At 45.9% G+C, this 21332-nt stretch overlaps 1 protein-coding gene across 3 annotated transcripts in view; it reads right to left on the reverse strand.

Annotated features, from left to right (window-relative positions):
• LOC140427204 (protein diaphanous homolog 1-like) overlaps positions 1-21332 on the reverse strand; it is a 464569-nt gene that overhangs the window by 357660 nt on the left and 85577 nt on the right. For 2 of the 3 annotated variants that reach the window (XM_072512803.1, XM_072512805.1), the window contains exon 2: positions 5968-5994. The exons of the other annotated variant lie outside the window; for it this stretch is intronic. In XM_072512803.1, coding sequence (XP_072368904.1) covers positions 5968-5994 — 27 coding nt within the window. The remainder of the gene's footprint in view (positions 1-5967; positions 5995-21332) is intronic. 3 annotated transcript variants of the gene reach the window in all.

Consider the following 21332-nt stretch of genomic DNA (forward strand, 5'->3'; position numbering starts at 1 on the left):
GTGTAGAGGGATTTGGGTGTCCGAGTGAATGAATCACAAATGGCTAGTAAACAGGTACAGCAATTAATTAGGAAAACTAATAGAATGCTATTATGTATTGTGAGGGGAATTGATTGCAAGAGTAGGGATGTTATGATCCAGTTGTACAGAATATTGTTGAGAGCACGTCAGAGAAGGTTTACTAGACTAATACCAAGAATCGACAGGTTGTCTTATGAGGAAAGGTTGGAGGGGTTAGGTTTGTATCCACTAGAGTTTTGAAGAGCCAAAGGAGACAGGATTTAAACCTTGAAGTTCCTCATGAGCATTGTGAGGGTGGATGTGGAGAGGATGTTTCCACTTGTCAGAGAATCTAGAACGAGGGGTCACTTTTAAAAGTAAGGGTCACTCATTTAAGACGGTGACGATGAGAAATTTACTGAGCGTCCCGAGTGTCTGGAACTCTCATCCTCAAAAGCCAGTGGAAGCAGAGTCTTTGAATATTTTTAAGGCTGAGCGAGATAGATTCTTGATTAACAAGGGGGTGAATGGTTATCAGGGATTGGCAGGAATGTGGGATTGAAGTTACAATCGGATCAGCCATGAGCTTATCAAATGGGGGAACAGGCTCGAGCGGCTGAGTGGCCTACTCCTGCTCCTAATTCATAGGTTTGTATACAACACCCCTTCCAACAGCCTATGCCCTCATGAATTCCATTAACTATCCTCCTCACAGTTCAAAATCCGTCCAGATTTAGGTGTTATGCACAGAAAGTATTAAGTGCTTGTGCACATGTACAGGAAATAATCAAAAAATGAATGGAGAAAGCAGTCCACTTAATTGGCACCCAATCCACAAGCATTCACTCCCTGCACCATCGATGTGGCAGCAGTGTGCATCGACTACATGAGACACTGCAGCAACTCACCAAGGCTCCTTAGACAGCACCTGATAACCTGTGCCCTCTACTAGCTGGGACAGGGGCAGCAGATGCAGGACAGTGATGTAGTATTGTTGTTGATGGACTAATAATGGAGAGATAATGCTGTGGGACCCGGTTCGAATGCCACCACGGCAGGTGACTGAATTTAAATTCAGTAAAACAAATGTGGAATTAAAAGTCTAATGATGATCATGAAACCATTGTTGATTATCATGAAAACCCATCTGGTTCACTCGTGACTCCAGATCTGCTGTGGTTGACTCTTAAATGCTTTCTGAATTGGCCTAGTCCAAGGGCAAGATGGGCAATAATTGCCAGCGGAGCCAGAGAGGCCCACATCCCATGACTGAATTTTTTTTTCTCCTGACTTGGAAACATATCGCCGTTCCTTCACTGTCGCTGGGTCAACATCCTGGAACTCCCTCCCTGACAGCACTGTGGGTGTACCTGTACCACATGGACTGTAGCTATTCTAGAAAGCAGCTCAGCACCACCTTCTCAAAAGGCAATTAAGAATGGACAATAAGGACTTCCAGTGGCGGCCATGAGCTTTGGTCACACACAAGGTGCCTCCCGCTTGGAGGTGTGGCTATGGCTCGTTCTTTGTCCCTGGGGGAATGTCGTATCTTAGCGCGGTATCACACCCGGCAAAAGTCGGTGAGAGCCCTCCAAGTGTATCCTCCAAGAGTTGGAGGATACACTTGGCGAAACACCAGGGGAAAGAATGGCGGAGGGGAAAGGGCCATCGTCAACTCCTGCCAGAGAATTCATGTGGATGGCGGAATTTGAGAATCGTAGGTCTGCCAGAGGGTCTGGCGGGAAAGAATACTACGTGCTAAGTTTCGAGGATGATCGAGAAGTTGGTTGAAGCAGAGTCTTCGAGAAGGCCCCAGAGATGCGTCATGCCCATCGGTCATTGAGATAGAGGTTCAGAGCTGGGCAGCCACCACAGGCGGTGATTGTGCGAAGCAGAAGTTCCAGGGTAAGGAAAGTTCCAGGAAAAGGAGAAGATTTTGAGGTGGGTGAAGGCAACTCGAGACTGTAGCTAGGAGGGGAGTCGGATCTGGTACTATCAGAATATTGGTGCCGAGCTGGCCAAATGGCGGGCTGGTTTAGCTCAGTGGGCTAGACAGCTGGTTTGTGATGCAGAACAAGGCCAGCAGCACGGGTTCAATTCTCGTACTAGCTGAGAATTCTGAACTCTTCGTGTACCCAAACAGGCGCCGGAGTGTGATGACTAGGGGCTTTTCACAGTAACTTTATTGCAGTGTTAATGTAAGCCTACTTGTGACAATAAAAAGATTATTATTATAAGGCCAAGTGGCGCTCTTTCGGAACAAGGTTCGTTTTGGGGTGTTGTAATCGGCTAAACCTTGGGTTACTTTTATAGGCAGGGAAAATATATCAGAACGCCTGAGGAGGTGGATGACTTGTCAATGAGCATGGGTTCAGGGACGGTTAATGTTGGGAACTTTTATATGATTTTTATGACCTGTTATGTACATGCTAGTTTTGTAATTGATGTGTTGTTGTTTTTTCGCACCTGCTGGGTTTTGGTACAAGTTGTTTTGGAGTTAAATGTGTATACATGATGTGTGTGTATAGGCGCCCAATTGGGACAATGCTGGCCTTGTTCAGAACTTAATAGCGTCCAGACTAGACTTAGATTCCCATCAGTTGATTATGGAGGACAATTTTAATGGGCGGCATGGTAGCAAATTGGTTAGCACTGTTTCACAGCGCCAGGGTACCAATTCCCGGCTTGGGTCACTGTCTGCGCGGAGTCTGCACGTTCTCCGTGACTGCGCGGTTTTCGTCCGGGTGCTCTGGTTTCCTCCCACAGGTCCCGAAAGACGCGCTGTTGGGTGAATTGGACATTCTGAATTCTCCCTCCGCGTACCCGAACAGGCGCCGGAATGCGATGACTAGGGTTTTTTCGCTGTAACGTCATTCCAGTATTAATGTAAGCTACTTGTGACAATAAAGATTATTATAATTGTGTTGGACCCTAGGGTGAATAGCCCCAAGTCAATGGTCAGGTCAGGAGTGGCAAAGGAAATGGGGGGAATACATTGGCGATAAGGAATTACGTGGAGCTTAATCAGGACGGGGAGGTTTCTGGCTCCACATTTTGGGAAGCGTTGATGTGGTGGTCTGGAAGGAGATTAATTTGTAGAGGTGGAATGGAGGTACTCAGAGGCACCGACTAAGGAGCTGTTGTGGAATGGAAGAAACTGCAGGGACTGTTTGACAATAGAGAAGAGGGTGGGTCAATTTTGCTGATCAGGGGGTGCCCCGTATGAGTATGGGCAGAAGGCCAGTCGGCTGCTAGCCCATCAGTTGAGGCGGCAGGTGGCTGCTCGTGAGATTCCGCAGGTAAGGGAGGGGGGTTGGTGATGACACCGGAAAATATCAAAAAGGCATTTGAGGCTCTCTCTCAGGGAAAGTTTTAGTGAAGCGGTTGGAAGGGTGTGTACCGGAGGTGGTCTCGGAGGACCAGACAGGGTTTGTTAAGGGGCGGCAATTGTCAGGTAATATCAGGAAGTTGTTGAATGTGCTGTTGATTCCTTCACAGGGCAGTGTGCCCGAGGATCATTTCAATTGACGTGGAGACGGTCTTTGACGAAGTGGAATGGCCCTACCGGTTTGAGGTTCTGAGGTGGTTTGGGCCAATGTTTTGTTTCATGGGTGTGATTGCTGCATGCTTCCCCCATGGAGGGTGTGAGGCTAAATGTGATACATTCGGGGTATTTCAGGTTATATAGGGGAACAAAGCAGCGATGCCCGCTGACCCCACTGTTGTTCACGTTGGCTATAGAACCCTTGCTGTTTGCGCTGTGGGCTTCCAGAGAATGGGAAGGCATTGTGGATGGAGGTAGTTAGCACAGGGTGTCTTTATATGCGGATGATCTGTTATTATATGTCCCAAACCCACTGGAACATGTGGAAGATTATGGACCTGCTGGGGAAATTTGGTGCATTTTCAGGGTACAAATTGAACGTGGCGAAAAGCGAGGTATACCCAGTGAATGCCCAAGGGGGGAGTGAATTTCTGAGCACTACCATTCAAAGTGGCCAGGATATAGTTTCGGTATTTGGGTATGCAGGTGGCACAAATGGAATCTGCCAGTTTGGTGGAGGTCGTTAAAGGAGGTTTGAAGATGTGGGATGTCCTGTCGCTGTCTCTGGTAGGAAGGGTACAAACTGTGAAGATTAATGTCTTGCCGAGGGTTTTGTGTATTTTTCAGTCCCTTCCAACATTCCTTCCTAAGGCCTTTTTCTGGAGGGTGGATACGTTGATTTTGGAATCTGTATGGGCAGGCAAAACACCTAGGAGGATCTTTTTGCAGAGTGGGGGTGTTGGCACTCCCAAACCTGTTGTATTATTACAGGGCAGCAAACGGCAAAAGGTGAGATGTTGCTGGGGAAGGTGGGGAGGGGTGTCAGAATACGTACAGGTGGAGGCCCCGTGTGTGGGTCAAGCTGGAGGGTCCTGTCTCCTGTTTTCTCCCGGTAGGTTGGGTCGTCTCTCAAAGCTAGGAATCAGTTGAGGTGGCACTTTAATGTAGGACATATGTCAGTATTAGCAACCACAGGTTTATTCCAGGAGGGATGAACGCGATGTACAGGATTTAGCGTAGGCAAGGGATAGATCAGGTAAGGGACCTTTCCATTGAGGGGAGGTTTGCAGGGCTGGCAGAGTTAAAGGAAAAATTCAAATTGTCAAGGGGGAGTGAGTTTAGATATTTTCAGGTTCAGGGCTTTGCACGGAAGGAGGTGCCCTTGTTCCCTTAGCTGCCAAAGCACACACTGTTAGATAAGGTATTAACTCCGGTGGGTCGGATTGGGGATATTTACGGGTGGTTGATGAAGACGGAGAAGGCTCCAGTGGAGGAGATAAAGTAGAAATGGGAAAAGGAATTGGGGATTGAGCTTGGGTGGGGATGCCTGGACTGAAATAATGCTTCGGACCAATTCAACCTTGTCCTATGCTGGGATGGGCCTTATACAGTTTAAGGTACTGCAAAGGGCACACGTGACTCGGGTTCGCATGAGGAGGTTTCCCCCAGGGTTGGAGGACGTATGTGAAAGATCTGGGAGGGCCAGCAAACCACACTCACTTGTTCTGGGGCATGCGTGAAGTTGAGCGGTTTCTGGGCAGCGGTTTTCGAGACCCTGTCACAAACAGGGTATCGCCGTGCCCTTTGGTGGTGATGTGGGGTTTCGGATTTGCCGGAGCTGGAGGGGAAAGGGGCCGATGTCATGGCCTTCACCTCTTTATTGCCCACCGGGAATCTCATTGAGTTGGAGGTCTTGCAACGGCGCTGGGGGATTTGTAGGAGTTCTTAAGTCTGGAGAAAATAAAGTGTGATCTTATAGGTTGGAGGAGGAGTTTAATGTTTGGTGGAGGATTTTTCTAATCTTGTTTGAAGATCTTTTTGTCGCCAGTAGAGAGAGAGAGCGAGAGAACGAGAAAGAAAGAAAAAGAGAGAGAGATCGTGACCCAGGGGGAGGGGGGAGGAGAAAGAGCCCAATGCCCGGGAAGGGAGAAAGAGGCCATTTCCAAAATGGCCGTACGAGAAACATTAAAATTAAATTTGTGATGATCAATGAGATTACAGGCCTTATTAAATTACCGGCATAAAGCGAGACAACGTTAAAAAAGGATTTACTGTGCTCCCAACTCAGGTAATTTCTCCCAACATTTCTGGAGCCTTCACATCTCCCGCCCTCCTCTGATCTGAAAACAGCACAGGGTTTTAACTATCCGAGTTCAATGAGATTGACTATGTTGTATATACACAAGAAAATTACATTTCTTGAGTGTTTACAGTAGGAAATCCATTTGTAAATAACACAAGTTCCACACTTCACAGTAACTGTTTTTACAGTATTTATCTACATTTTGCAACTAATCGCAGAAATAAAACACTTGAAGCTGACACAAAATAACGCACATTACAACAGCAATTTACAAGGTGCAAAAACATGAAAGCACAACCAAAGAAGAGCAGAACAAAATAAAATCATGCAAGGTGCTCACCTCATCGGGAATCAGCTTCTTAAAGGTCTATAGATTGGAAGTAAATAGAAAGAAAAACAGATAAGTGTCAGTCCACCACCAAAGAGAAAATACAGCTCAGAAAACAGCCAAACACCCAATCTGCAAAAACAGCACCCTTCCAGCAGCTTTAAGGAACTCATTTCACCCGATGCCTGTGTCTACGTATTTACATTGTGTAGTTATGCATGTCCTATGTTATGGAACCATCTGTCTGGACTGTACGCAGAACACTTTTCACTGTACCTCGGTACACGTGACAAATCAAATTTCGTGATATCGGGAATAATCAGCATTTTAGCTCCAATGCATAATTAGTGGTACAGAGATAGAGAAACGGAGCACTTGGGACTTAACACTCAGTTTTTAGTACATCCCCATGAAATTGGCCCCGCCATCAGGAATCAACACTGGGAACAGATCATTCAGCCCCTCCAGCCTGCTCCACCATTGAGTAAGATAATGGCTGATCTGTATTGTAACTCTATCACCCGACTCAACTTTTATAACCTTGCCTATTAATTGAACTTTTCATGGAGTTTTAATGCTGATACCAAGCGGGCAATTGATTTTGAATCAGATGGGTAGCCACCGTTGGGTATGTTGCAAATAATATGAGGGCTAGCACACAGCCTTGCTTGACCCCAATCCTGATTTTGAAGGTGTCTGTTTCAGTCAGGTCCCAGGTTCGATCCCGGCTCTGGGTCACTGTCCCGTGTGGAGTTTGCACATTCTCCCCGTGTTTGCGTGTGTTTTGCCCTCACAACCCAAAAGATGTGCAAGCTCGGTGGATTGGCCACGCTAAATTGCCCCTTAATTAGAAAAAAATTAATTAGGTACTCTAAACTTCAAAGAAAATGAAAAAAAGACTTGCAGTCAAGTCTTAATACATCAAGACATGGACAATATTCAGGCTTGGGTTGATATGTGGCAAGTGACATTCATGCCTTACAAAGACCATCTCCAACAAAAGAGAATTGAACCATCTCCCCATGACATTCAATGGCATTACAATCGCTGAATCCCCAACTACCAACATTCTGGGGCTACCATTGACCAGAAACTAAAACTCACCAGCCATATAAATACTGTGATAGAAGAACAGATCAGAGGCTGGGAATTCTGCGTCAAGTAACTCATCTCTTAACCCCATCAAAGCCTGCCCACGATCTACTAGGCACAAGTCATGAGTTTCCACCCACTGTCCAAAGACGTGCAGGTTAGGTGGATTGGCCATGCTTATTGTCCCTTAGTGTCCAAAAGGTTAGGTAGGGTTACTATGTTAAGGGGATAGAGTGGAGGCGTGGGCTTAAATAGGGTGCTCTTTCCAAGGGCCAATGCAGACTCGATGGGCCAAATGGCCTCCTTCTGCACTGTAAATTATATGATTCTATGCCTGGGTGAGTGCAGCTCCAACAATATTCAAGAAGCTCAACACGATGCAGGACAAAACAGCCTGCTTGTTTGGCATCCTATCCATTACCTTAAATGTTCATTCCCTCCACCAGCAACGTATAACCTCTAAAAGATGCACTGCAGCAACTCACTAAGGCTCCTTCAACAGCACCCACCAAACTCATGACCTCTACCATCGAGAAGGACAAGGGCAGAAAATATGTGGGAACACCCCACCTGGAGGTTCACCTCTAAATCACCCACCATCCTGACTTGGAAATATATTACTGTCCCTTGTGGGTCAGAATCCTGGAATGCTCTTCCTACCAGACTGCAGTATCAAAAAGGCAGCTCACCTACCTTCTCAAGGGAAATAAATGCTGGCCTGGCCAGCAACACCCATATTGCACAAACAAATAAAAAAAAAATAATATATCATTGTGAAACAGTTGTAGGGATTGAGGTGGTTTCTTGCATATCCAAATATTTGGAGTACATTGCACGCAGTCTCGCGATTTACTGAATCAAATGCTTTGGTCACATTGGTAAGTTAATTAGATAGAGGAGCAGAATTAGCCCATTCGGCCCATCGGGTCTGCTCCACCATTCTATCATGGCTGATATGTTCCTCATCCCCATTCTCCTGCCTTCTCCCCTTAGCCCCGATCCCCTTATTAATGAAGAAATCCCCTTATTGATCAAGAACACCAGATTTGTGCTTGAGGTGCCGTTACCTACAGGGCCTCAGATGAAGAGCTGGAATTAGAAAAGTTTTTTTCTTAGAACACAAGAACTAGGAGCAGGGGTCACCAATTAGCCTCGAGCCTGATTCACCATTCAATATCATGGCAGATCTCATCATGGCCTTATCTCCACCGCCCTGCCCAGTTCTCTGTAACCCTTCAACCCATTACTAATTAAAAGTCTAACTCCTCCTTGCTCACTGTCCCAGCATCCACCATCCTCTGGGGTAGCGAATTCCACAGATTCACGATCCTTTGGGACAAGTAGCTTCTCCTAAAATCGGTTTTAAAATTTGTTACCCCTAATCCTGAGACTATGACCTCTCATACCAGAATGCCCCACAAGAGGAAGCACCCGCTCCACGTCTACTTTATCCATAACTTTTATCTACTTTAGCCATAACTTTATCATGTTTATCTCAATTTGATCTCCCCTCATTCTTCTAAACTCTTATTAACAATCAGGTTCCTTTTAGAATTATTGTACTCCCCAATGTTTCAGTGAACGCAATATAAATGCTATTAAGTTTTATTTACATTTTCGTGAAAATACTGCCCACGATATCAGCTTTGGGGCAGCACGGTAGCATAGTGGTTAGCGCAATTGCTTCACAGCTCCAGGGTCCCAGGTTCAATTCCCGGCTTGGGTCACTGTCTGTGTGGAGTCTGCACGTTCTCCCCGTGTGTGCGTGGGTTTCCTCCGGGTGCTCCGGTTTCCTCCCACAGTCCAAAGATGTGCGGGTTAGGTGGATTGGCCATGATAAATTGCTCATAGTGTCCGAAATTGCCCTTAGTGTTGGGTGGGATTACTGGGTTATGGGGATAGGTTGGAGGTGTAGATCTTGGGTAGGGTGCTCTTTCCAAGAGCCAGTGCAGACTCGATGGGCCGAATGGCCTCCTTCTGCACTGTAAATTCTATGAAATCTATATGAAATACTAACTGCTGGTGTGGGTGATTTAGATGCAGTGCTAGATTATTTCCACCAGAGGGGGGTGGTGCATTTGAAATGCAGACACAACCCACAAAAGTATTTCATGATTAGGTTTGATTTTCTGCATAGAGCAAATACATCGATTTGCAAAGATAACTTGTCAATTATACATGTCACACTGCCCCACCCAACTACAAAAGTGCTGTGGCATACTATAAATTCTTCAGGAGGCCAGAGAAGGGGAGATAAACACAGATTTATTCTTAAGACAAACGGTGGGTCTGGTGAGGGTTATTGCACACGCTGTGCCATGATTCCAGGATAACATTCATTCTTTAGGTTTATGCAGGGCACTGCCCCCAAGTCAAATTTTGTCCCATTTGACATATGTGCATTTTCCGCAGGTGTTACCGGAAAGGGTTCAAGAGCAGTAGGTCCAGGTTAATTTTCACATCTCCTGCCCAAGGTCACCTGGCTCACAATTGATAACAGTACGAAGTCTTACAACACCAGGTTAAAGTCCAACAGGTTTGTTTCGATGTCACCTGTTGGACTTTAACCTGGTGTTGTAAGACTTCGTACTGTGCTCACCCCAGTCCAACGCCGGCATCTCCACATCATGGCCACAATTGATAAAGTACTATATAAGAGTTGAGGGGTTCACAAACTAGGCTCCTGAAGAGCCTCCCTGGGGTTCTGCGGAAGGGCAGACAGACCTGTACAGTTTGGGTTGCATGCGGTTTCTAACTCTTCCAATCAGCAGCTGGATTTTCCAGAATCGTAGGAGTTAAAAGTCTGGCTTAAAAACTTTGGGAAACCCTGGCCAACTTCCTGAGCATTGAACGAGTGGAAGAATTTGATGCTGTCTGACCTACTGTGTTTTTAGCATGTTCTGTTTTCATTTCAGATTTCCATGTGTATTTTACCGTTGTGTAATGTTTGTAAGTCTTGGCCAATTATCTATGGAGAATGGAAGCTGTGGAGTTCATGTCAGAGGTATTAGACTTGCTTCTGAAGATTCAGCAGGATTACAAAGAACAAAGAAAAGTACAGCACAGGAACAGGCCCTTCGGCCCACCAAGCCAGCACCGACCATGCTGCTCGTCACACTTTTGGGGTCAGTTATCCCTCTATTCCCATCCAATTCATGTATTTGTCAAGATGCCCCTTAAACGTCACTATCGTCCCTGCTTCCACCACCTCCTCCGGCAGCGAGTTCTGTGTAAAAAAAAAAAAAAAAAAAAAAAAAAAAAAAAAAAAAAAAAAACAACTTACCTCATACATCTCCTCTAAACCTTGCCCCTCGCACCTTAAACCTATGCCCCCTAGTAATTGACCCCTCTACCCTGGGAAAACATCTCTGACTATCCACTCTGTCTATGCCCCTCATAATTTTGTAGACTTCCATCAGGTCGTCCCTCAACATCCTTCGTTCCAGTGAGAAGAAACCAAGTTTATTCAACCTCTTCTCATAGCTAATGCCCTCCATACCAGGCAACATCCTGGTAAATCGCTTCTGCACCCTCTCTAAAGCCTCCACATCCTTCTGGTAGTGTGGCAACCAGAATTGAACACTATACTCCAAGTGTGGCCTAACTAAGGTTCTATACAGCTGCAACATGGCTTGCCAATTTTTATACTCAATGCCCCAGCTAATGAAGGTAAGCATGCCGTTTGCCTTCTTGACCTCCACCTGTGTTGCCCCTTTCAGTGACCCGTGGACCTGTACACCAAGGTCTCTCTGACTGTCAATACTCGTGAGGGTTCTACCATTCACTGTATATTCCGTACTTGTATTAGACCTTCCAAAATGCATTACCTCACATTTGTCCGGATTAAACTCCATCTGCCATCTCTCCGACCAAGTCGCCAAACAATCCAAATCCTGCTGCATCCTCTGACAGTCCTCATCGATATCCGCAATTCCACCAACCTTTGTGTCGTCCGCAATCTTACTAATCAGACCAGTTACATTTTCCTCCAAATCATTTATATATACTACAAACAGCAAAGTTCCCAGCCCTGATCCCTGCGGAACACCACTAGTCACAGCCCTCCAATTAGAAAAGCACCCTTCCATTGCTACTCTCTGCCTTCTATGACCTAGCCAGTTCTGTATCCATCTTGCCAGCTCACCTCTGATCCCTTGGGACTTCACCTTTTGTACCAGTCTGCCATGAGAGACCTTGTCAAAGGCCTTACTGAAGTCCATATAGACAACATCCACTGCCCTACCTGCATCAATCATCTTAGTGACCTCCTCGAAAAACTCTATCAAGTTAGCGAGACACGACCTCCCCTTCACAAAACCATGCTGCCTCTCACTAATACGTCCATTTGCTTCCAAATGGGAGTAGATCCTGTCTCGAAGAATTCTCTCCAGTAATTTCCCGACCACTAACGTAAGGCTCACCAGCCTGTAGTTTCCTAGATTATCTTTGCTACCCTTCTTAAACAGAGGAACAACATTGGCTATTCTCCAGTCCTCCGGGACATCACCTGAAGACAGTGAGGATCCAAAGATTTCTGTCAAGGCCTCAGCAATTTCCTCTCTTGCCTCTTTCAGTATTCTGGGGTAGATCGCATCAGGCCCTGGGGACAAATCCATCTTAATATTTTTCAAGACGCCCAACACCTCGTCTTTTTGGATCTCAATGTGACCCAGGCTATCTACACACCCTTCTCCAGACTCAACATCCACCAATTCCTTCTCTTTGGCGAATACAGATGCAAAGTATTTATTTAGCGCATCGCCCATTCCCTCTGGCTCCACACATAGATTCCCTCCCCTGTCCTTCAGTGGACCAACCCTTTCCCTGGCTAGATTCCCTCCCCTGTCCTTCAGTGGACCAACCCTTTCCCTGGCTAGATTCCCTCCCCTGTCCTTCAGTGGACCAACCCTTTCCCTGGCTAGATTCCCTCCCCTGTCCTTCAGTGGACCAACCCTTTCCCTGGCTACCCTCTTGCTTTTTAGGTACATCTACAAGGCCTTGGAATTTTCCTTAACCCTATTTTCCAATGACTTTTTGTGACCCTTTTTAGCCCTCCTGAGTCCTTGGTCAAGTTCCTTCCTACTTTCTTTATATTCCACAGAGGCTTAGTCTGTTCCCAGCCTTCTGACTCTGACAAATGCTTCTTTTTTCTTTTTGACGAGGTCTACAATATCTCTCCTTATCCAAGGTTGCTGAAATTTGCCATATTTATCCTTGTTCCTCACAGGAACATGCCGGTCCTGAATTCCTTTCAACCGACATTTGAAAGCCTCCCACATGTCTGATGTTGATTTACCCTCAAACATCCACCCCCAATCCAGGTTCTTCAGTTCCCGCCTAATATGTTATAATTAGCCTTCCCCCAATTTAGCACATTCACCCTAGGACCACACTTCTCCTTGTCCACCAGCACTTTAAAACTTACTGAATTGTGGTCACTGTTCCCGAAATGCTCCCCTACTGAAACTTCTACCACCTGGCCGGGCTCATTCCTGCTATACCAGGTCCAGTACAGCCCCCTCCCTCATTGGACTATCTACATATTGTTTTAAAAAGCCCGCCTGGATGCTCCTTACAAACTCTGCCCCGTCCAAGCCCCTAGCACTAAATGAGTCCCAGTCAATATTGGGGAAGTTTAAGTCTCCCATCACAACAACCCTGTTGCTTTTCCTCCTTTCCAAAATCGGTCTACCTATCTGCTCCTCTATCTCCTGCTGGCTGTTGGAAGGCCTGTAGTAAAGTCCCAATATTGTGACTGCATCCTTCTTATTCCTGATCTCTACCCACCTGCCTTACCGGTTATACTTCTTGCATTAAAACATATGCACTTCAGGCCACCAGTCCCGCTGTTTGCAGCAATATCTCCCCGTCTGCTCTTCCTCAGAGCCATACTGGTCCTATTCCCGATTTCTTCTTCAATCTTTTCACCTTCTGACCTGTTGCTCCGGTATCCACCCCCCTGCCATACTAGTTTAAACCCTCCCGTGTGACACTTGCAAAGCTCGCGGCCAGGATAATTATGCCTCTCCAGTTTAGATGCAACCCGTCCTTCGTCTTCAGGTCACCCCTGCCCCGGAAGAGCTCCCAGTGGTCCAGATAACTGAAATGCTCCTTCCTACACTAGCTGTTTAGCCCCGTGTTTAGCTGCTCTATCTTCCTATTTCTAGCCTCACTGGCACGTGGCACAGGAAGTAATCCCAAGATTACAACCCTTGAGGTCCTGTCTTTTAACTTTCTACCTAGCTCCCTGAACTCCTGCTGCAGGACCTCATGCCCCTTCCTGCCTATGTCGTTAGTACCAATATGTACCACGACCTCTGCTTGTTTGCCCTCCCCCTTCAGGATGCCCGCTACCTGTTCTGAGACATCCTGGACCCTGGCACCAGGGAGGCAACATACCATCCTGGAGTCTCACGTCCACAGAAGCACCTATCTGTGCCCCTGACTATAGAGTCCCCTATGACTATAGCTCTTCTGCACTTTGACCCTTCCTGCTGAACATTAGAGGCAGCCATGGTGCCACAGCTCTGGCTGCTGCAGTTTGCCCCCGATAGGCTATTCCCCCCGACAGTATCCAAAGGGTTATACCTGTTCGAGAGGGGGACAGCCACAGAGGATTCCTGCACTGATTGCCTGCCCCTTCTGGTGGTCACCCATTTCTCTGCCTGCACCTTGGGTGTGACCACATCTATATAACTGCTATCTATGAGTCTGCACGTCCTCCCCGTGTGTGCGTAGGTTTCCTCCGGGTGCTCCGGTTTCCTCCCACAGTCCAAAGATGTGCAGGTTAGGTGGATTGGCCGTGATAAATTGCCCTTAGTGTCCAAAATTGCCCTTAGTGTTGGGTGGGGTTGCGGGGATAGGGTGGAGTTGTTGACCTTGGGTAGGGTGCTCTTTCCAGGAGCCGGTGCAGACTCGATGGGAAGGGTGGCCTCCTTCTGCACTGTAAATTCTATGATAATCTATGATTAATCTAGGACAAAGGTTCGGCACAACATCGTGGGCCGAAGGGCCTGTGCTGTGCTGTATTTTTCTATGTTCTATGAGGCTGTCCGCCACCTGCATGCTGCTAAGTGCATCCAACTGCTGCTCCAACCGAACCATGCGGTCTGTGAGGAGCTCTAGTTGGGTGCACTATCTGCAGATGAAGCCATCCGGGACGCTGGAAGCCTCCCAGACCCGCCACATCTCACAGTCAGAGCACTGCACCCCTCTAATTGACGTTGCGTTAACTAATTAGTAAATTAAATTAAAAAATATATATATTTTTTTTTAAAGTTACTGTTAACGATATGTTTCCTAGCACGAGATTTATACTATAAATGTAAATGCTAAATACAGTACTCTCCGATCTCTGGCTTAGATACCCCTCTAAATTATGATTAAGTAATTAATGTTTAATTAGTTTCACAATGTTTAATTTTTAAATTTAGCACAGATTCCCTTCCAGCCAATCAGGTCACAGCTTCCCTGTGACGTCACTTTTCAGTTTTTCTCTCCCCCCAAAGTCGGATCACTCAGAATAGCAGAATAATCAGAAAGGAATCGAATCTGGGACCCTGGAGCTATGAAGCAACTGTGCTAACCACTATGCTACCGTGCTGCCCATTAACTTCTCCTGAGAAGGCTATTTGTTTTTTCTGTGACTAGGTTAGTATTCCAGCGCTTGCCGATTAACCAGTCATTCAGTGCAGTACTCTGCCAGAACTTGTTGCACGCAATTGGCTATCCGAGAATGGTGACAATTTTATACAGACAACAGGAAAATGATCTAAGTCATGACAAACACTTCAAATGATATATTTGAGGCGATCCACCAGTCAATTGCATCTACAGCCTACATACCTGGCATCACACCAGCAAGAAATTCATATACCACCACCATCTGTATGGCAGGCAGAACAACCTTTTGGCTTGATCGTAGCATCCTATGAGCAGACAATTGCTCACGGTGTTTTGTGCACCCCCACAAATAGGCCTAAAGCCATCACTTTCGGATCTGGAAAGTGCACAGTCCACCTCAAGTTGACCTGGAAGGATGACGTCTCTCAAAGGTTTGAGCGCAATGGGTTTCATGCTGCTACTACGCAATAGCGACAGCTTGACCAGAGTTGAATCGCCAGCCAATCAACACCCTTTTCTCATGCACTATTTGTTGCTCTCTTTGAAATATGGCAACCTTGATGGTGCAAGATGAAAAACTTGGTCAGCATACCTTTCTGATAACATAAGAACTGGTAGCGGTGCTAGGCCATCTGGCCCTTTGTGCCTGCTCTGCCATTCAATGAGATCATGGCTGATCTTTTGTGGACAAAGGTGATGGAACAAAGCATACAAATCATATACATTCCAATTAGAGCCTTAGACCGTAAGATGTAGGAGCAGAAGTAGGCCATTGGGCCCATTGAGTCTGCTCCGCCATTCAATGAGATCATGACTGATCTGATAATCCTCAACAGTCACTTCACCACCTTATCCCCATAACCCTGCATTCCCTTACCGGTTAAAAATCTGTCTACTGAAGTCTTGAACATACTTAACGACCCAGCCTCTACAGCTCTCGGCTGCAAATAATTCCACAGATTCACTACACTCAGAAGAAATTCTTCCTCAGCTCAGTTTTAAATACGCAACCCCTTACTCTGAGGGTATACCCTCTGGTCCGAGACTCTCCTAAAGTGGCAAACATCCTTCCAGCATTTACTCTGTCAAGCCTGCTGAGAATACTACATGTCTCAACAAGGTTGCCTCTTCTTCGAAACACCAATGAGCACAGGCCCAACCTATCTCAACCTCTCCTCACAAGAAAATCGCTCCATACCCAGGGTCAAATAATAGAGCCTTCTTTGGACTGCCACCAATGCCAGAATATCTTCGCATCGGTAAGGGGACCAGAACTGCTCACAGTATTCCAGGTATGATCGAACTAGTGCCTGGTATAGTTTTAGCAAGACTTCCCTATTTTTATACTCCATTCCCTTTGAAATAAAGGGCCATCATTTGCTCTCCCAATTACCTGAACTGGCTTGCTAGCATTTTGTGATTTATGCACAGGCTCCTCCAAATCCCTATGCTGCAGCTTTGAGCAGTCTTTATCCATTTAAATAATATTCCACTCCTTTATTCTTCCTACCATAACTTCATATTTTCCATCTGCCAACATACTCAATTAACCTGTCCATATCTATAGTCTGAAAACTCTTGGCGCAATCCTCACCAGTTGCCTTTCCACCTATTTTTGTATCAGGAGGAACGGTTCAGGACTCTGGGTCTGTACTCATTGGAGTTTAAAAGGATGAGGGGGGGGGGGGTCTTATTGAAATTTACAGGATACTGCGAGGCCTGGATAGAGTGGACGCGGATAGGATGTTTCCATTGTAGGAAAAACTAGAAGCAGAGGACACAATCTCAGACTAAAGGGACGATCCTTTAAAACAGTAATGAGGAGGAATTTCTTCAGCCAGAGTGGTGAATCTGTGGAACTATATGCCGCAGAAGGCTGTAGAGGCCAAATCATGGAGTGTCTTTAATACAGAGATAGATAGGTTTTTGATTAATAAGGGGACCAGAGTTATGGGGAGAAGGCAGGAGAATGGGAATGAGAAAATATCAGCCATGATTGAATGGGGGAGCATACTCGATGGGCCGAGTGGCCTAATTCTGCTCCTGTCTTATGGTCTTATTCGCAAACTTGGCAATGGTACATTCACTTCCTTCATTCAAATCATTAATATATATTGGAGATAACTGTGGTCTCAGTATTTATCCCTGTGGCAAGGTGCCATCCAGAAATTGCCCCTCTTCTCCCAACTGTCTTCAATTAGTTAGCCAATCCTCTAACCATGCTAATATACTATCCCCAATCTTATCTTATTAAGTGCGGTTTTGCTATTTTTAGCTGGTCAGTTACGGAAAAGCTAATGGGTGTTGTGAACACAATAAAAAGTTAATTTGTGCTGGAATATCCAGGTCATACATCCCAGTTTTATCAGATGTTTCCAAGGAAGACACTAGTGCCAGCTTGAATTGGGCCTGATCAAAGTCTCAGACCAGACAGATCAATGTGGAAGGATGTGGAAGCATTGGAAAGGGTGCAGAGGAGATTTACCAGAATGTTGCCTGGTATGGAGGGAAGATCTTCTGAGGAAAGGCTGAGGGACTGAAGGCTGTTTTCGTTAGATAGAAGAAGCTTAAGAGGTGACTTAATAGAGGCACACAAGATGATCAGAGGATTGGATAGGGTGGACAGCGAGAGCCTTTTTCCTCGGATGGTGATGTCTAGCACGAGGGGACATAGCTTTAAATTGAGGGGAGACAGATATAAGACAGATGTCAGAGGTAGGTTCTTTACTCAGAGAGTAGTAAGGGCGTGGAATGCCCTGCCTGCAACAGTAGGGGACTCGCCAACACGAAGGGCATTCAAATGGTCATTGGATAGACATATGGACGATAAGGGAATAGTGTAGATGGGCTTTAGAGTGGTTTCACAGGTCGGCGCAACATCGAGGGCCGAAGGGCAATGTGTTTCAGTTCCAAAGTCAGGTATGGCTAACATTCTGAAATTACTCGAATTTCAAAAACCTGTCTTCCCGATCAAGCTTTAGAAACCAAACTTGAAAGTGAAATATCTAATGAAAACTATTTTTTTTTCAGGTTAAAATCTGACATTTTTTTTAAAATTGGCTTTATTAGAACCATAGAAAAAGGAATAAAAATAAGCAATGACTAGCAAGCAATTCAAACACACCCAGTCTGCACAAATGTTGACAGGATTACTCGTCTGTATAGAAGACTTATAATTTTAGAATGAATGAATCTGCTGTGTCTGAGCAGTGTACTGACAGCACAATGGGAAACCAAGCTGTTTACAAACTGTGCAGTCACACAAAACACAGCTCCTTAGCCCCTCAGAATTTCTACCCAAAATAAAGATGCAAAAAAAAAACAAAGGGCAAATACTTAATATAAATCAGAACTGAATGACACTACACTCAAAACTTCAACCTTCTTTAACAGATGGACATGGACCGAGGCAATTAGTCACAGCCCACAAAGGAACATGGACATCTCTCTCCATTAGAGACAATTCGTTAGATACTTCAAGGGGCACCACTCCACAAGTGTGGGGCAAGGTGAGGAGAGTCTTCCATGAACTACCACAGCCAGCACGTGGATTAAATTTGTGCCGTTGGCATCATTCTACACCGCATCCTAGCCATCTAGCCTAGTGAGGTAACCAACCGATGTATAGAATCATACAGCACAGAGGCCATTCAATCCATGAGACACAAGAGCAGAATTAGGCCGCTCGGCCCATCGAGTCTGCTCCACCATTCAATCATGGCTGATATTTTTCTCATCCCCATTCTCCTGCCTTCTCCCCAAAAGCCCCGATTCTCTTATTAATCAAGAACCTATCTATCTCTCTCTTAAAGACAGTGATTCTGCGGCAAAGAGTTCCACAGATTCACCACCCTCTGGCTGAAGAACTTCCTCATCTCTGTTTTGAAGGATCGTCCCTTTAGTCTGAGATTGTGTCCTTTGGTTCTAGTTTTTCCTACAAGTGGGAACATTCTCTCCACGTCACTCTATCCAGGCCTCGCAGTATCCTGCAAGTTTCAATAAGTTCCCCCCTCATCCTTCTAAACGCTTAACGAGTACAGATCCAGAGTCCTCAACACATCAAGCTTTTCATTCCAGGGATCATTCTTGTGAACCTCCTCTGCACCCTTTCCAAGGCCAGCACATTCTTCCTTAGATACGGGGCCCAAAACTGCTCACTATAGTCCAAACGGGGTCTGACCAGAGCTTTATGGGTAGCATGGTAGCACAGTGCTTAGCACAGTTGCTTCACAGCACCAGGGTCCCAGGTTCGATACCCGGCTTGGGTCACTGTCTGTGGAGTCTGCACGTTCTCCCTGTGTCTGCGTGGGTTTCCTCCGGGTGCTCCGGTTTCCTCCCACAACTACAGAAACATGTGCTGGAGGTAATTTGGACATTCTGAATTCTCCCTCTCTGTACCCGAACAGGCGCCGGAATGTGGAGACGAGGGACTTTTCACAGTAACTTCATTGCAGTGTTAATGTAAGCCTCCTTGTGACAATAAAGATTATTAGAGGTTTACTTGACTAACACCAGGAATGGGCGGGTTGTCTTACGAGGAAAGGTTGGAGAGGTCAGGTTTGTATCCAGAGTTTATTATTATTATACCACCTCAGAGGTACATCCCTGCTCTTGTACTGCTTTGATCCCCATTGACATGTAAATCTGACAGCATCGGTGTGGAGAGAAACACCTGAAATGTTTAATCTGTTTCTCTCTTCACAGATGCAGACTGACCCAAGTGGTTTCAGCACTTTCTGCTTTTAGTTCAGATTTCTAGCATCTAGAGTATTTTACTTTTGTGTTGTTCAATGATGCCTGCTCTGGCTGGCGCCTTCCTGAACATCAGGTGAGAACTGGGGCAGTCACTTCAAATGCTCGATTGAAAACCTCACTGGCACCGATGCTCAGACTGTATTTTGCCCTCTTGGGCAGAACACATCCCAAGACAAAAACATGAGATCCTGAGGCGATGGAACAGGGTGGACCAGCCTGTCATGCGGGACAGGTGACCCGTGAATTACCTGCAATGATTGTTTTGCGCATAAACACATCACACTTTGCTGATGGGCATGTGGGAGGGATGTGGCGGAAGAGCTTTCCCTCACAACGTCTTTGTGCATTTTATTTTATTTGATCTCCTTTGCACACAAACTACATGCCATAGTCTGGATCAAACAGTTTTGCAATGTCAATTATGCAGTACTGTGGAGGTAAACGAGCTGAATAGGAAGAAGTGCAGTATTGAAAACGTTTCCCCATTGAAGGGCACTTTAACCTGGTCACATTTTTTTGGTATTACACATTTTTACAATCCAGATTACAACAAATACTTGGTGACAATGAGTGTAATGTTAATCAAATCACTTGACAAAGCAGCTGCTTTGCCAACTAGGACAACGTGGATTGAACACACAGCGTAGTTCTATTTGACTTCTATCCATGGGGAAGGTCACTGTATAAGACTTTTCATAGTACACCAAGGGGAAGGGAAGTGGATGGAACTCCTCCGTCTGCATGACTCACATTGAATGTATACAGTAAATATTACATGTATCACGATTGTATCGAAGCACCTCAGAGTGCAACTTGATCAATGTCGACAACTTAAATGCCTTTGCACCATTTGTAATTACCTTTTTGAAATGTCTGTAATTTTTTTTTGACTGGATTGAAGCACCTCCAGACTGCAACATGATCTATGTAGAATACCTGAATATCACTGCACTCTGATGGCCATTTTGAAATGTTTGTAATGTTCTAAAATACATTCTCGCAAAATAAAATCTTTCAAAGCCTGACCTGCGCTTCCTTCCTCGTATGCGCTTAACTCTGTTTAAATAAGCCAACTAAAATAAACAGAAAGTGCACAACGATCAATGGCCAAAACTTTCACCAATGTAAACTCAGCCGGTTACTGTCTGTTCGAATGGATTTTCTGACCATCAATTCAGAAAGTACTAACGTGTTTTGTACAAGCAGAGCAATGGTGGCAGATGTAGCCATGTAAAATGGCTGTGTTCCGATTAATCTGGCCAAAACCCAGTTTAAAACGGCTAACCCGAAAGACTGCTGGGAAAAGCAGCAAAAAAGACACAAGCAGGCAGCTGCAGACAGGTTTGCAGCTTCAGCTCGGGGAACGTAGCCCAGATCGATACTCAGGGCTATCAACAGCCCATCAACCCAGGTATCCGCAGTTTCATTCAGGACTGTTTACACCTAATCTACTCAGACATCCACAGTTAAATCGGCTATCCCCGGGAACAATTGCAACATATTAGCAATTGAATACCGGGCCAGACCTGTCGGCGCCTGCAGTGGCCGAAACAAAGACAGGTGAGCGACCACCCCCCCGATAGAGGAATCGCCTCACCATTGGACACATCGACCCCAGAGACTGGGGACAGAATCCAATCACTTGGGACTCAGGGTCAAGGGCCGCCCCGGGAGGCGGGAAGCCCCTGGGCCCTATAAAAGTGAAGGTCCAAGTTCAGATCTCTCTCTCTCATCTTCGCCTGCTCGAGACCTTCGCAAGACCAACCACCGGCAATAGTAAGTTTGAATCCAACGATCGCTATCCGGTAGAGACACCTAGCCACTGACCTGTAGCAACCTTTTGAATCCCGTGGGCCAGATTTGATTGGACAAGCCAATCGTTTCCCTGACCTGGTGAGCTCTTCCTA

The sequence above is a fragment of the Scyliorhinus torazame genome, chromosome 7 (genome assembly GCF_047496885.1).
Source record: "Scyliorhinus torazame isolate Kashiwa2021f chromosome 7, sScyTor2.1, whole genome shotgun sequence".
Taxonomy (NCBI): Eukaryota; Metazoa; Chordata; class Chondrichthyes; order Carcharhiniformes; family Scyliorhinidae; genus Scyliorhinus; species Scyliorhinus torazame.